Raw genomic sequence first — 17,389 nt, forward strand, 5'->3', positions numbered from 1 at the left:
TTTGGACTAAGCAGGGCCCGTTACTTTTTCACACGATGGGTATCAAACGTGGCTCTCTGGTTACATCTTGAAGGGGTACAAATTTCGATGTACCTGGACGACTGGTTAATCAGAGCCAGGTTGTAGGAAAGTGTCTGGAGGATCTACAAGTGACTACATCTACGTCCACTTCAGTTCCATCTGTCTAGTTATTGGACAAGAGACCAAGACCTAGAGACGTGGATTGCGATCCCTCTGGGAATCAGGAATTAGGGGAGTTGGTGGGACGACCCCAACAAGTTAATAGAAGTCTTCGAACTTCATCAGAAGAACCTTGACCTAGTGTTGTATTCAGACGCATCAGGTGGGATACAACACTGGGGAAGACCATCAGAAGAAATGGCACATAAACATGAAGGAACTGGTGGCCATTCTTCTAGCGCTAATACACTTCCAGGAGGAGGTCCAAAACAAGTTAGTACAGGTCAACGCAGACAACACCACATCGTTGGGCTACATCAGAAAACAGGGAGGTACTCGTTTGGATTCCCTTTACGAGGCAGCAAGATCTCCTGCTGTGGGCAAAAGCGAACAATATATCTATGATAAGCCGCTTCATAGAGGGAGAGAAGAATGTCAGAGCGGATCTTCTCAGCAGAGGAAGACAGGTTCTCATGACAGAATAGACCCTACTTCACGAGGTGTGCAGCAGGCTTTGGAATCTGTGGGGAGAACCGTCAATAGACCTCTTTGCGACGCAGAGGTTACCTGTTTATGGCTTTCCAGTCCCAGACCAGGAAGCAGTGGCAGTGGACGCCGTCATGGAGTGGGAAGGACTAGACACGTACGCCTTTCCCCCCATTCAGGATCCTAGACAGAGTCATGAAGAAGTTCAGGGAGTCGAACAACGCCCGCATGACCATAATAGCTCTGTTTTGGCCCATGAGACCCTGGATCACAGAAGTGTTGGAGTGGCTAGTAGACACCCCCAGATCGTTACCTTGTCGGAACGATCTACTCAGACAGTCACATATTGAGAGATGCCATCAAATCTCCTTGCTCTCATCTAACTGCCTTTCGACTATCGGAAAAACTGGCAAGAGCGAAGGGATTTTCGAGGAAAGCTGCAAGAGCAAAGGCGGGAGCAAGGAGAATGTCCACAATCAAGGTGTACCAATCTAAGTGGGACGTGTTCAGAGAATGGTGCAGAGTTAATAACATTGACTCTTCCAATACCTCTCTCACTCAATTGGCAGATTTTCTGCTACATTTAAGAACACAAAAGAAACTAGCAGTATCAACCATCAAGGGATACCGCAGCATGCTAGCCTCTGTCTTCCGTCACAGACATATTGACGTGTCAGGAGACCAGGATCTTTCGGACCTTATAAGATCCTTTGAGACCGCTAAGAGGAAGGACAACCCAAGCCCATCTTGGAATTTGGATGTAGTCCTGATGTTTTTAACCTCGAGCAGGTTTGAACCTCTTGACAAGGCTTCATGGAAGGATCTTACTAAGAAGAGCCTATTCCTGGTTGCGTTGGCGACAGCCAAGAGATTAGAAGAATTGCAAGCCATTAGCAAAAAGATGGGCTTCAGTGGAGAGAATGCAGTCTGCTCTCTACGACAAGATTTTCTCGCCAAGAATGAGAATCCTTCGCAACCATGGCCCAGATCCTTTACCATTCCAGGGTTATCTCATTTAGTAGGACGGGAAGTGGAGAAAGGCCTTTGTCCAGTAAGAGCCCTAAAAAAAAATTTTTCTGCAGAGGACCAGAAACCTGAGAGGACAGGCAGATAACCTCTGGTGCTCGGTAAAGAAGCCTTCGCTACCCTTGTCAAAGAATGCACTGGCGTTCTTTATCAAGGATTTAATAGGGAAGCTCACCAGAGTTGTGACGAGGAAAGCTTCCCATGCCTCAAAGTCAAAGCACACGAAGTAAAAAGCTGTGGCAACTTCGATAGCTCATAGACACAACAAGTCTATAAAAGCGATTTTGGAAGCGACATTCTGGCGAAGCAAATCAATCTTCCCAGATTGTTACCTAAATATGTACAGACCCAATATGAGGATTGTTGTTCCCTGGGTCCGTACGTTGCCTCCGGCACCGTACTTGGAGAAGGTACTACTGCCTCTAACCTATAACCTTGTTTATACCCTTACCTTTTCTTGAACTTGTTCTCATAGGTCATTTCTGAAGGTTGCTGCAACCTTCCACGGCCTGGGATACAAGTCTAAGTTAGGTTTTATGGAATGTGTTTTTAGTGTGTTAATGGGTCAGGTGGTCAGATCATTGTCCATGGCTATGCCAGGATAGCAAGGTTGGTGGTCTAGTCATGTTAAAGTCAAGGACCTTGTGACAGCCCCACAGAGACTTTCTACAGCCCCCTGGGTGAATCGCTAGGTCTCTCAAGGAATGCAGGCAAATGAGGCAGGAAAACTATGAAGCCAGCTTCCTTATCAGGTATGCCAAGATAGCAAGAGTGGTGGTCTAGTCATGTTAAGGTCAAGGACTGTGTGACAGCCCCACAGAGACTTTTTACAGCCCCCTGGGTGGATCGCTGGGTCTCTCAAGGAATGCAGGCAAATGAGGCAGGAAAACTATGAAGCCAGCTTCCTTATCAGGTATGCCAAGATAGCAAGAGTGGTGGTCTAGTCATGTTAAGGTCAAGGACTGTGTGACAGCCCCACAGAGACTTTTTACAGCCCCCTGGGTGGATCGCTGGGTCTCTCAAGGAATGCAGGCAAATGAGGCAGGAAAACTATGAAGCCAGCTTCCTTATCAGGTATGCCAAGATAGCAAGAGTGGTGGTCTAGTCATGTTAAGGTCAAGGACTGTGTGACAGCCCCACAGAGACTTTTTACAGCCCCCTGGGTGGATCGCTGGGTCTCTCAAGGAATGCAGGCAAATGAGGCAGGAAAACTATGAAGCCAGCATCCTTATCAGGTATGCCAAGATAGCAAGAGTGGTGGTCTAGTCATGTTAAGGTCAAGGACTGTGTGACAGCCCCACAGAGACTTTTTACAGCCCCCTGGGTGGATCGCTGGGTCTCTCAAGGAATGCAGGCAAATGAGGCAGGAAAACTATGAAGCCAGCTTCCTTATCAGGTATGCCAAGATACCAAGAGTGGTGGTCTAGTCATGTCAAGGTCGAGGACCGTGTGACAGCCCCGCAGAGACTTTTTACAGCCCCCTGGGTGGATTGCTGGGTCTCTCAAAGAATGCAGGCAAATGAGGCTTGAAAACTAAAGCCAGCTTCCTTATCAGGTAGGAACCAGATTATTGCTACAGCTAATTTGTAGCAATTAATAATTCTACGAATTCCCGACGGTGTTGCGGTTTTCTACCCACCACCAATGGTGTCAATCAGCTATATATATGTAACTACCAGGGAAGTTACATATTTAAAAATTGTATTTTCATTTTAAAATAAATTTTTAAATATACTTACCTGGTCCCTCCCTCCTACCCTCTGAAAACAGGGGCATGGAATTTCTGAGGACTAATGGGAATAGTTCCAGGTACCTGGTTAGAGGGTGCACAGGTATGATCACCTGACCATCTGTTGGCGATTGCGGCGAATTTTGAATTTCTGCCGTGTGTTCGACGAATTGGCGGGATTAAGCTATATATATGTAACTACCAGGTAAGTATATTAGGAAAAATACAAATTACTTGAAATTTGTGATTTTAAAATGAAAATACCATATTTTTTTTAATCTTTAATAGGTTGATGGCAAGAAGACCAGGCTCTTATCCTTTGATATCATGAAACGACGTTTGGACAAAGGAATGTACGCTCGTCTTGATCACTTCCAAGAAGACATGTTTTCCATTTTTGAAAGAGCTCGTAGAATGTCCAAGTTGAATTCGCAATTGTTTCGGGACTCAATTACTCTGCAAACGGAATATATCAAAGTCAGGTCAGGAATTTGTTGTATGGTAATCTTGGTATGTGGTACTCATGATATTTACCTGATGGAAACTTAGATATGTGATGATCTATTTGGTAGATTTGTATTGCAGTAAATTTTCTGTGAATGAAATCATAATGTAATTCTTATGTTATAGGGATGACCTGTGTGGCAATGGTTCAACCCTTCAGTCTCGAGCTTTAGAGTTTACAGAAACAGAACTAAATAAGCAACTCCAACAATTACATTCTCAACGAGGTACTGATCAGGATAATGAACTACTTGGAGAGGATGAAGATTCAAAGGTTTGTCTTAAATACCATGATTATAAGAGAATTTTTAGGCTGTTTATTCATGATTAATAGTGATTATGATTTCTTAAATGTTAAACACTAGCCTTTCGTTGGTATTTGTAGTGCCTTAACTAGAATCAATCCACATTATTAAAGTTTATTGTTTCAAGTTGGGATTTTATTTGTAAGAAGGGTTACAATGGTAATGTATGTCTTGTTGTAATACAATATATGTTTTAGGGGACTTTGTATATACAGAAATTTTTTTTACTGGCTTTAATTTTCAAAATATGATGAACTCTTACTTGATTAATCCAATTAATTTTTCTTTTTCCAGCCACCTCCCCAACCAACAGATGGTACAAATAACAGCAGTCTTAGCCATAATGAAATTCAGTACTTTGTAGGAGACTTTGTGTACCTAACTCCACCAGATAAGGTCAGTATTTTTTTTTTTTTTTTTTGCATAAATGTAGGTTTATATCAAGATTTGATAATGTATTATTAACAAAATTTATAATTCCTCCATGAAAATTTATTTTATGAAGCAGATTTTCTTCATCTTGTAGGTTACTAGTCATTCCAAGTTATTTAAATGCATACTACTTTGGTTTAGTAATGAAGTATTGTATGCTATTTTTGTCATGCTAGTGTATTCTGTTTTTAACATCAATGCGAAAGTACTCCTTAATCTTCTTTACATAGCCACATTTCATAGATGATTTTCTTTACTGTTCTATTCTCTAAAGTACTTATACCTTTGTAATGTTGATGTTTCTGTATATATTTACCTTCTGTATAACAGAACAATCATTTTTGGAATTGTCCCAGAAACTGAAACTCTTATTGGTTCGTTTCTACACGTAATACAAACCATTGATCTTTAATAGGTAGGTAGGTAGTAGGTTGGCCAGGGCACCAGCCGCCCGTTGAGATACTACCGCTAGAGAGTTATGGAGTCCTTTGACTGGCCAGACAGTACTACATTGAATCCTTTCTGGTTCCGGTTCTTTCCCTTTGTCTACACAAACATCGAATAGTCTGGCCTATTCTTTAAAGATTCTCTTCTGTCCTCATATGCCTGACAACACTGAGATTACCAAACAATTCTTCTTCACCCAAGAGGTTAACTACTGCACTATAATCGTTCAGTGGCCACTTTCCTCTTGGTCAGGGTAGAAGAGACTCTTTAGCTATGGTAAGCAGCTCTTCTAGAAGGACACTCTAAAATTAAACCATTGTTCTCTAGTCTTGGTTAGTGCCATAGGCTCTGTACCATGGTCTTCCACTGTCTTGGGTTAGAGTTCTCTTGCTTGAGGGTACACTCGGACACACTATTCTATCTAATTTCTCTTCCTCTTGTTTTGGTAAAATATATATAGTTTATATAGGAATTATTTATTTTAATGTTACTGTCCTTAAAATATTTAATTTTTCCTTTTTTCGTTTCCTTACTGGGCTATTTTCCCTGTTGGGCCCCTGAGCTTATAGCATTCTGCTTTTCCAACTAGGGTTGTAGCTTAGCAATTAATAATAATAATAATAATAATAATGATACGGTTAATTTTCCCTTTGCCTACACATACACCAAATAGTCTGGCCTATTTACATATTCTCCTCTGTCCTCATACACCTGACAACACTGAGATTACCAAGCAATTCTTTACCCAAGGGGTTACTGCACTATCATTGTTCAGTGGCCACTTTCCTCGAGGTAAGGGTAGAAGAGACTTTAGCTATGGTAAGCAGCTCTTCTAGGAGAAGGACACTCCAAAATCAAACCATTGTTCTCTAGTCTTGGGCAGTGCCATAGCCTCTGTACCATGGTCTTTCACTGTCTTGGGTTAGAGTTCGCTTGCTTGAGAGTACACTCGGGCAAACTATTCCATCTTTTTTTCTCTTGTTTTGTTAAAGTTTTTTATAGTTTACATAGATATTTTTTTAAATGTTACTGTTCTTGAAATATTTTAATTTTCCTTGTTTTCTTTCTTCACTGGGTTTTTTTCCCTGTTGGAGCCCGTTGGCTTATAGCATCCTGCTTTTCCAACTATGGCTGTAGCTTAGCAGGTAATAATGATACATACATACATACATACACATATACCAAGGCATTTCCCCCAATTTTGGGGGGTAGCTGACATCAACCAAATGAAACAAAAAAGGGGACCTCTCCTCTCTATGTTTCTCCCAGCCTGACAAGGGACTCAACCGAGTTTGGCTGGTACTGCTAGAGTGCTACAGCCCACCCTCCCCCGTTATCCACCACAGATGAAGCTTCATAACGCTAAATCGCCTACTGCTGCTACCTCTGCGGTCAACCAAGGCACCGGAGGAAGCAGCAGGGCCTGCCGTAACTACGTAATAATCGCTCGCCATTCATTCCTATTTCTAGCACGCTCTCTTGCCTCTCTCACATCTATCCTCCTATCACACGGAGTTTCCTTCACTCCATACATCCACCCAAACCTTGGCCTTCCTCTTGTACTTCTCCCATCAAATCTTGCATTCATCACCTTCTTTAGCAGATCGCCATTTTCCATTCTCTCAATATGGCCAAACCACCTCAACACATTCATATGCACTCTAGCTGCTAACTCATTTCTTACACCCGTTCTCACCCTCACTACTTCGTTCCTAACCCTATCTACTCGAGATACACCAGCCATACTCCTTAGACACTTCATCTCAAACACATTCACACTCTGTCTCTCCATCACTTTCATTCCCCACAACTCTGATCCATACATCACAGTTGGTACAATTACTTTCTCATAAAGAATTCTCTTTACATTCATGCCCAACCCTTTATTGTTTACTACTCCCTTAACTGCCCCCAACACTTTGCATCCTTCATTCACTCTCTGACGTACATCTGCTTCCACTCCACCATTTTCTGCAACAACAGACCCCAAGTACTTAAACTGATCCACCTCCTCAAGTAACTCTCCATTCAACATGACATTCAACCTCCCACCACCTTCCCTTCTCGTACATCTCATAACCTTACTCTTACCCACATTAACTCTCAACTTCCTTCTTTCACACACCCTTCTAAATTCTGTCACTAATCGGCCAAGCTTCTCTTCTGCGTCCGCAACCAGTACAGTATCATCCGCAAACAACAACTGATTTACCTCCCATTCATGGTCATTCTCGTCTACCAGTTTCAATCCTCGTCCCAACACTCGACCAATCTCCTCTCTCACCACTCCATCAACTTACAAGTTAAACAACCACGACGACATCACACATACCTGTCTCAGCCCCACTCTCACCGGAAACCAATCACTCAATTCATTTCCTATTCTAACACATGCTTTACTACCTTTGTAGAAACTTTTCACTGCTTGCAACAACCTTCCACCAACTCCATATAACCTCATCACATTCCACATTGCTTCCCTATCAACTCTATCATACGCTTTCTCCAGATCCATAAACGCAACATACACCTCCTTACCTTTTGCTAAATATTTCTCGCATATCTGCCTAACTGTAAAAATCTGATTCATACAACCCCTACCTCTTCTAAAACCACCCTGTACTTCTAAGGTTGCATTCTCTGTTTTATCCTTAATCCTATTAATCAGTACTCTACCATACAGTTTTCCAACTACACTCAACAAACTGATAACCCTTGAATTACAACTCATGCACACCTCCCTTACCCTTATATAGTGGTACAATACTCGCACAAACCCAATCTACTGGTACCATTGACAACACAAAACACATATTAAACAATCTCACCAACCATTCAAGTACAGTCACACCCCCTTCCTTCAACATCTCAGCTCTCACATCATCCATACCAGATGCTTTTCCTACTCTCGTTTCATCTAGTGCTCTCCTCACTTCCTCTCTTGTAATCTCTCACTCATTCTCATCTCCCATCACCGGCACTTCATCACCTGCAACAGTAATTATATCTGCCTCCCTATTATCCTCAACATTCAGTAAACTTTCAAAATATTCTGCCCACTTTTTCCTTGCCTAATGATAGGCGTAAATGTCTTCATGTCTTCAGCAAAGCTGGAAACAGCTGTTAAACTTCTAATGCGGTAATCTTCGTTGCCTGTCATGTGGTTGGTAGCCCCTGCCCACCCAATAGATAGAGCGACCCTCACTCAGATTTCAGCCGCTGAACAGTACAGATGTACTTTTCCGTATGCTCATCTGGCTGTTTTAATCTTCTGCTTTTTGTTTTATATCTGAATAAATGCTCTTATAGATTTAGTGTTCGAGGAATATTAATGGAAGAAGTCAAGATTATGCAATGCATTCTGGTAACCGTAATTGAATGAGAGTTTTGTGTTCTACTTTCCATTTTCCGACATACTTGTTCCTGTCGGTCAACATGTCTTTTGTTGTTCCACCCCTCTTGTGTGTGACCTTCAAGATCTTCCTTCCCCCTTGCTTCATCTGTGATAAAGTGTTCTCTGCAGCTTCAAGGAGAAGAACAATTAGAAGACATCTTTGAAGAAGTCTAGGAAGATCGATCGATAGGATTCGCGTACGTGTGACACCCACTGTTTCTCTCCCTGTGAGAGTGTGAGTGCAGTACAAGGAACCTCTCACTTTGAGTGAGTACTGAGTGTTTCATCCCATAGTGGGAAGAAACATTGGTGCTCCACAATAATAGGGAAGTATCTAGGTACTGTCCTTGGTATGAATGCTCATGCTGTACACATATTACTTGTGTCTGGTTTCATGCCAGGAGGAGTAAGGGCCGAGAGTTGTCCTGTAGCAGGAAGGAACATTGGTACATTGCTCACAACTCTTACGAGCTGAGCATCTGCACTGCTGGCATGGATGTAATGGCAATGCTTTTCTTTTCTCACTTTTTGAATGTTCTTTTTTTCATATAACCAAACCTATGTACGGGATACCTGCTAAGGAAGGTGTCTTCAAAGTACATGATGATTGATCGGTCTGATTCTCGTGAGATTACCGATTCCTCTGCTTGTTTTTTATGAGGAGCAGCATTGTAAGAAAACCCCTCTCTCCTAAAAGCTCGACCATTTGTGTAGCAAGCGTCACTCCATCATAGGACAAGAAGAATCTTGTCTGAGTAGTAGTCACAACTAGAGTCTGATAATGGAATGTGAAAATGTCTGGCTGTTTTTCCTTTCTTTTTTCCCTCCTTCGTGGCACAGCAGTCTTGTCGTTAAGTTGCTGGCATGTAAGCTAGATGCAGATAAGCTATGCAATCAAGTAACTTTTCATTACAATTTGGTTTGTATTGAAGTATCTCTTCCAGTCTCCCTTATGAGGGAGGATGAATAGATTGTATGCACCCATTTCTCATAATGACCATAAAACTGCACATCATATCCTTAGGGATATAGATTCTTCAGTGACTGCCTACTAGTTTCTGGTGAGAACTTGCCTAACCCTGTGGCATCTTCATGTTCAAGTATTTAAAAGGTTGACAGGAGTCTTTACTTTTTCTCCTCTACACTACCAAAGTACATTGACATTTCCGGGGTTAGATAACCAGCCAAATTGGTTTTTATGGACTTGCTTCCTCCTTGGATGAGTCCTTATAGAAAAGCGCATTGGTTTGTAATATGTGTAAGGACAAATCAGAATTTTAAAAGTACAATACTTTGTATTTTTCCTAACCAAACAAACCTGAGACCTTCAAGTTGCACTGCTTGTCTCAACCACCCCACAAGTACTTGGTTAACCACTTCAGCACTGCTACGTATACGTGTACGTGTCTTACCATACAGTAAGAAAGAGAAGCAACCTATACGTCTATGTAATTTTTGGTTCCTAACCAAGCAAAATACTTTTCATATATTGGGAGGGGTGTAAGGCAAGGATATTGTTTACCAGTGAGTTATTGAAGTACCACACACTATTAATTTCCGCCAATAAATATCTGATGGACGTCGTGACATTATCTTCATATGAGGTATGGAAAGGACTTTCTTGAATAGTTTGCCAGTGTTCCAAAGGTAGTCTTATCGTGAAGGATTATCGTAGTTTTATGAGTAAACATAGTGAATTCGGATTCTAAAGGGTAGACCATTTTCTTATTTCACATATATTTTGGGTGCATGGCTGATAATAGTGCTGTTGAATTAGGGTCTGAGTAAAGTACCTGTCAGATAGCTCAGATGGGGATTACAGTGATAGTGATGAAGTTACTTATGTTATCATATTATTTTTGCTATTATTATCATATCATTATTGTTGGCTGCAAGTGAATTTTGATATACTAGCGATCGAATGGGGTTCTCAAGTGGTATGCTGGTGTAGGTTGCAGTGCAACAGAGCAGTAGTGAAGGGATTAAAGGTCCAAGTGAGGGTTGCTCTACCTGTTGGGTGAGTGGGACCTACCCAACTGCCAGATATATATATACCTTGTTAAAAGTTTAATGGCTGTTTCTAGCTTTGCTGAAGACATTACTTCTGTTAAAAGTCTCAGGTTTATATGGTTAGGGAAAATACAAATTACTTTTAATTTTTGTGATTTTGTTTTTCATTTCCATATCTTTTTATCAAATGTTTTCATCTTAGATAACTCTATTTGATCTGATCTAATGTAATTTCTTGTTTTACAGAACTGTGATTATCCAATGCTACATATAGAAAGATTGTGGACCAACAGTGAAGGTCGCCAGATGGTCTACGGCTGTCTATACTATCGCCCAGCAGAAACATACCATCAACCCACCCGCAAATTCTTTGAGCAAGAAGTATTCAAAACTGACAAGCACAATGCCTACCCATTAACAGATGTAAGTTTTACATTCATCTAGTGTATAATTATGTATTTTACTGTCCTCCTTTCAAATAGCCTTGACTTTCAAATGTTTACAAGACAAAATTATCTTTTTCTTCTGTAATAAAAATATTGATATCCTGAGATTTCACAAAAAGCTTGTTTATTATGTCAAGTTTACTGTTAGTTATGTATTGCCATGTAAATTATGGTTAATGGATGCAAAAGGGTCAGGGGTTTTCGGAAATTATCTGTCTCTTTATTCTGGGGGAAAATTCTCAATTGACATTTGATTCTTAGAATGTCAGCATACTGTTTCCTCTTACCGTTTGCATGGTGTGGATGGTTATAAATCAACATTGATTTGATGAAATCTACAAAATAGCTTTTATACATTTTTTTCTACACAAGTACAAACCTTTCTCCTTTAATAAGAGTATGGTTTCGGCTGTTAAAATTATATATAATGGGTAGTGGTAATTACTGCCAGCTGGCAGGTAAGCCCTACCTGACACACCACTGAGCAGCAATTTTGATTTCAGCTGTTGATTAGTACACATTTATTCTCTGCGGCCTCAATTCTTGGCTAGATTAATTTTTTCCTGCTTTTTCATTTTAGTGTTTGTTCTTTGTGTGCAGAAATGGAGACTCCACATGCAAACATGTGAGTGTGCCCTACTAAGCCTGGCCACAATTTTGGCTGGTTTTTAAGGAAGGTGGAAGTGGAATCCCATCTCTCTTTTTCAGGGGGCAGGATTATTCGTAGTCACCCTTCCTGGGATGAGTGAGAGCTGTGGCCACTTTTGCAATGGGCAAGGTTTTGTAAGGAGAGAAAGAAGGCTAAGAGAGAGAGACTGCAGTTTCAAAGGCTTCAATGCCCTAACTATTGGCAGTCACCCCCCCCCCTCCATTTTTTGACCTGCAGTGCTTTTTTCAGCTTCATCTTGAGCTGACTTCTCCAGCGGGAAACTGAAGAAGAAAGAAGACTTGGCCTTGATGTCCTGGTAGGGGAAGAAATAAATGTAACATCGTTCCCACCCTGAACCCTGTATGGAATGAATGCGCTACCTTTCTAACATGAGAAGAGATTTTCTTTTCTGGAAGAGAATTGGAGAAGTTTCTCAACCGTAAGATTTGGGTCCTTCCTTCTCAGGCAAATAGTCCATGGCCAAAGGGAGGTCCGAGTTATCTTCCCTACCCTGGCACTTAAGGTTTGGGTTAGGATGATACTTCTGAAAGTATGGGAGCATGCACATCCTTTTTAGCCTGAAGAGGGCATCATGGGTCTTTCCTTAAGACTATATCTGTCTTCTTATTCGGCAAGAGAATTGGAGAAGAGTCTCCTGGGTATTGTGAGGTTCACCCCTCTTGGGATTGGTCCATGCCCAAAGGGAGCTTTGAGCAGTCTTTTATCCTTGGACTTTGAATCTGGGGTAGAATAGTCCTTGTCCTCAATTTATTGTTGCATGCATCAACCGCTAACTTGAGAAGGGTGTCATAGGGCTCTTTCCCCCAAGACTGTCTCTCTTCTCTGCATTGAAAGGAGAATCTCAGGCCCTATGAAAACAAAATTCAGTTTTATAAGGGATAGGCATTCCCTAGCCATTGTCAACTCAAAGACTGTGACGAAGACAAAGTACCAGTTCAGGATCTTCTTGATCTTCTCTCTCTTTATAAGTTGACAAAAAGTTCCCTGATGTCACATCAAGGTACTTCGGTGCTACTTAAGGAGGACCTTGTATGAGTGTCGCAGCCTTCTCATTAGCCTGATCAGGAACAGGAAGAAAGTGTTCAAACACTTCATTCTGTTTTGGTGTGGCTGCTTGCTGTCAGATGTGACTTGGGTCAGTCTGTATCTCTGCCATCTCAAGTAAGAAATAACAAAGCTAGCTCAGTTATTAGCCTTCCAGATTATTTCTTGGTGTACTTGAAGCTGATTGTGTCTGACCACCTATGCCTCTATGTACTCGATGAATGTTGCCCACCGACTCTTGGAACCCTTTTCTTTGGATCCTGAGGTGGGTGTTCAGTAGTTGTGTAACACTCCAAGCTCCCTCATGGGACTTAATACATCTTGTCTAAGGTAGTGCGTTTAGCATAAGTCTCCAGGGGAGGTAAAATTGCTGGCCCTTTTACCTCAAAATTGTATTTTTTCTCAAGGGGATGCATGAGCCATAAACATTTTATGTAGGTCAAACATCTGATGCTGGTGTCAGTGTCTTTCCAGACATTTCTTTCAATGTACAGTAGCTGAATTAACACTGCCAACTCCATCTCCCTCTTAATGTCCTACCAACACAATAGTACTACCTTTCTTTAAAGCTAATAGTGGCCAAGGTCCTAACAACTATTATATTCTGATTAGATGTTAGGAGGTTGTTCGAGTCGCCTTCCTCGCTCCTTTATGCAACCGAGAAGGATGACATGTTAGGGGAAGAATATAACTTTTCAGTTTAGTACTAGGGGACTTCCTCCCTCCAATGAGTGAATCTAACTATTTTAAAGGATGAAAGGTTTTATAGGATTATGGAAAAATAAGTTTTTAAAATATTTAATTTTTTCGTAGATTTACAAGCTGGTCTTTTGAATTCAATTTCCCACCTCAACTATTCCTCTCAGTGTTAGGTCTAATGGCTAAAATGGTTACTGTGTGATGTTGAGTGGTCTAGGCTTTTTGCAGCACTTGTCGTTAACCAACTTCCTTTTTAATGTTCGATGCCTGTTCTAGTGCCACTGAAGGCATATCCCTATTTAAAGGACTTGGGTTTGTAAAGTTTGGGAAAATACAAATGACTTTTTTAGTTTTGTTATATTTTGTTATTTTTTCATTATACAACATTTAAAAAATGAATTATATTAAAAAGAAAAAATAATTACTTGGGTAAGAAACTTTAGAATGTAAAAGTGATATAAAAGTAAAATATTCTTTTAAATGGGGTAATAATAATACTGTTTTTCATGTAACTTTTATGGTGATCCTTTTATTTCTTATTTCAGGTTGTTGGAAAATGCTATGTAATACCTCTAATAGACTATGTTAAGATGAAGCCCGAAGGTGTTGATGATAAAGATGTCTATGTTTGCGAATCACGTTACAATACTAGAAATAGATTCTTCAAGAAAATTAAGGTAAGCCATGTAAGATTGCAGTCAAGGATTTCCAGTTGAATTATAATACAAATTTATTTGGTTATTATTTCTTGCTTATTTTAATATCTGATGTTTGTTAAATGCCTTAAAGATATTAGGTTTCAATTTAGTATTTGAAATTTGGTATTTTCATTGGTACATTATTGATATAAGAGGAAAATTACTAAATAAATGCGTAGAAAGTTAACGCATCTTTAAATTTTTCTTTAATAAACTACTGTAGTATTGTTTTATTTTTTTCTAAGGACTTCTCTTCATTTCAGTCATTTCCGTTCAACATTGGTGAGAGAGTTACACTGGTGGAGAGACCAGAGCCGCTGGGATTGAAACGTGTCGATTCAGTTTTTAAAGAAAGGATAGAAAGACACAAAGAAGAACTTGCTGAACTTGATGAGGAAACTAAAATATGTCGCAGGACCTTACCGGTAATTTTTGATAGATTTATGCTGAAGAGATTATTGTCTTTTCCCTTTTATTACCGATTAGATTTTAGATAAGATTTAGAAATTTATGCTAAGGAGATTTCTGTCCTTTTTTTTTTTTTTTTTTTTTTACCAATTTCATTTTGAATAAAAGGAACTTGAAAATACAGTAGTACCTTGATTTATGAGTAACTCAGAATACTATGTGAGTAAATTGGTATACAAGCATGAAAATTAAAAAAAACAGTACAGGCATTGTATTGGTCTGCGTATGCACATTTTTCTTTTAACAAGTACTAACGAGGTTAGCACGAAATCAGTCACGCCTTGTCCATGCACCGTCCATGATTTTTACCCCATTTTCATGCCATTTTAATGAAAGAGCAAAATAAGTCTTCTCTAGATAGGATCCTTATCAAGATTGAATGTAAGTATGTATAAAAAAGACAGCCCAATACCCATAAAGCAGAATTAAGTTATTCAGATGGTGATAGTGAATGTAGTTGAAGAGAGGGACTCCCAATATTTTACCAGAAATGCTCCTGGAAGGAGGTTATCCTTCCAAGCAGTAACCCCCTCCTCTCTCGCCTCCCTCGCGCCAGCCACAACTCTGTAAAGTGCGAGGTAATTTGTAAAGTTTATGGTGTTTGGAGTTATAATTTATTCACTAGATTCCATTACAAACCTTTAAAAATGAGTGAATATGTTCATTTATGGACTGAGGAATGCATCAAGTGAATTTCCTTAATATTTTAGTGGAAAAACTCTTTTAGAATGTGAAGAGGAATTAAACTCTTAAAACAAGGCATTACTATATTCAAGAATTCAATTTGTCAGAAGAGATTCTTATTCATATTTCCATATTGGTATTTGTAAAATATCTTAATTTATTGAAGGGTAGTGCAGTAAATACAGTATCTGACCAGTGAAAAGCAGATTTACATTGGCAATGTATTCATGTGAATTTTCTTAGTACAAGGTAACAAATGCAAAATAAAAAGTGATATAAGAAAACTTCAGAAATAATTGCTTTAAAATTTTTGAAGTACAGTAATTTAATAATGTAAGATATACTGTAGGAGAACAGTAAAAAATATAAAACAAAATTATAACTAATGTAGTTCACCACTCTTCATACAAAATATTCAGAGCCTCTTTCCTATATGCTATGAAAATATTAGATTTTATGACTACATGATGGTTGAGGTCATACCTACCATACAATAGCATCAGGTGTCTGATTGCCTTGTCCTCGTACTCAGTCTTTAATGCTAATCTTCCCTTGTACAACTGCTATATGTTATCCACATAGAGGGTTAATGCCTTCAAACACCTCGCCCATTACACCGTAGGCACTACTAACAAGGTTCTTTGCTGCGTTCCTTCTATCCTAAGCGGTACTTGCTTATAAAATTATTATTAATTTCTAAGCCACAACCCTAGTTGGAAAAGCAGTATGCTGTAAGCCCAGGGCTCCAACAGAGAAATTAGCACAGTGAGGAAAGGAAAGAAGGAAAAATAAATCATTTGAGAACAGTAGCTACATTAAAATAAATATCTCCTTTATAAACTATAAAAGCTTTCACAAAGCAAGAGGAAGGGAAATAAGATAGAATGGTGTGGTTAAGTGTACCCTCAAGCAAAAGAACTCTTAACTCAAGACAGTGGAAGACCATGGTACAGAGACTTTATCCATGTACTTTACCCTTGTTCCTGCTTCCTTTCTTCTATTTTAATTTCTACCTATCTTTAACTTTTACTTCTGTGAAACTAGGGTTTTCCCCCAGTCGCGCACAGGCGTTGAATTGCCTCAAAGGCCTCAGCACTGGACTATATAGCCCAAATTCATCAATTCAATCCAAAGCTATGTTTTGCCCTCCTCAAATTGTTTTATTTGAAAGTTTTATATTTTTGTCATATTTTACTCAGACCTTTATTTTGTAAATTTTATATTTCCTCATATTTTCCTCAAATTCTTCAGTTTTTGGCTACAATTCTCAGCTCTGATGTCAAGGTTATTCGGGTCATTCTTCCTTTTGTATTAACTAGTACTATACTATATATGACATAGGAAACTGCTTTCTCTTCATCCATTCATTATCAAGGTAATTGAGATTTTTGTTTCTGCCGAGTTAATAAAAGACCCACAAAATGTCGTTCTCTTGAATTTGATAGTGTCTTCTATGAATTTTACGTAAGGTGATGTTGCAGCAAGTTTTGAAATCAAATCCATTATTAATATCCCATGAATTGAATATATACTGTACCATACACTTGTCTAGTAATAAACCTGCACTTGTCTTGACAGAATGTGTTGAAGATTCATCCTGAAGGTGCCACTGATTATACTTATTATGAGCAGTACAACATATCTTCTGGTGCCATAAAACTTGGAGACTTTGTTTATGTCAAAGGCATTGAACCGGGAAAGAAGGCTATTAGACAGATAAATCAGCTCTATGTTACAACAGAGTAAGTATTGAAGCAAACTCGTTTTTCCCCTTGCTTGTTGTGCTGTAGACATAACATGCATTCCCTTTGCCTTGTTACTTTATTTCTTTTATTTAAGAAGAAATCCCTTAGGTGAAGTTTAGGGGAGTGGGAAATTTTGCTGAATTTTCCTAAACTATTTTTGAACGATGAAAATGATCCTAGTAGTTATATATTTGTCTTTTCTTGTATGCAAACCATCATCCTTTAAATAAGGTTGTCATCAGCTCGAGCTAAAACGTCCATTGAACTTGAACAAGTAGATTCATTCGTAGGAGGGTAGAGCCACCCACTTTTAGGCTGTATCGAATAATCTTTGTCTTTTATTATTATTATTATTAGAGAGGAGAGGTCCCCTTTTCTGTTTCATTTGTTTGATCTCGGCTACCCCCCAAAAGTGGGGGTAG

The 17,389-nt window shown here is 39.5% G+C and overlaps 1 protein-coding gene across 8 annotated transcripts in view; it reads left to right on the forward strand.

The window, feature by feature from the left end:
• The window catches only part of polybromo (protein), a 118,785-nt gene that overhangs the window by 53,348 nt on the left and 48,048 nt on the right, over nt 1–17,389 (forward strand). For all 8 annotated transcript variants that reach the window (XM_068374421.1, XM_068374419.1, XM_068374424.1 and 5 more), the window contains exons 15-21: nt 3,710–3,903; nt 4,052–4,199; nt 4,525–4,626; nt 10,760–10,936; nt 13,918–14,049; nt 14,334–14,495; nt 16,801–16,964. In XM_068374421.1, coding sequence (XP_068230522.1) covers nt 3,710–3,903; nt 4,052–4,199; nt 4,525–4,626; nt 10,760–10,936; nt 13,918–14,049; nt 14,334–14,495; nt 16,801–16,964 — 1,079 coding nt within the window. The remainder of the gene's footprint in view (nt 1–3,709; nt 3,904–4,051; nt 4,200–4,524; nt 4,627–10,759; nt 10,937–13,917; nt 14,050–14,333; nt 14,496–16,800; nt 16,965–17,389) is intronic.

The sequence above is a fragment of the Palaemon carinicauda genome, chromosome 5 (assembly GCF_036898095.1).
Source record: "Palaemon carinicauda isolate YSFRI2023 chromosome 5, ASM3689809v2, whole genome shotgun sequence".
Classification (NCBI taxonomy): Eukaryota; Metazoa; Arthropoda; class Malacostraca; order Decapoda; family Palaemonidae; genus Palaemon; species Palaemon carinicauda.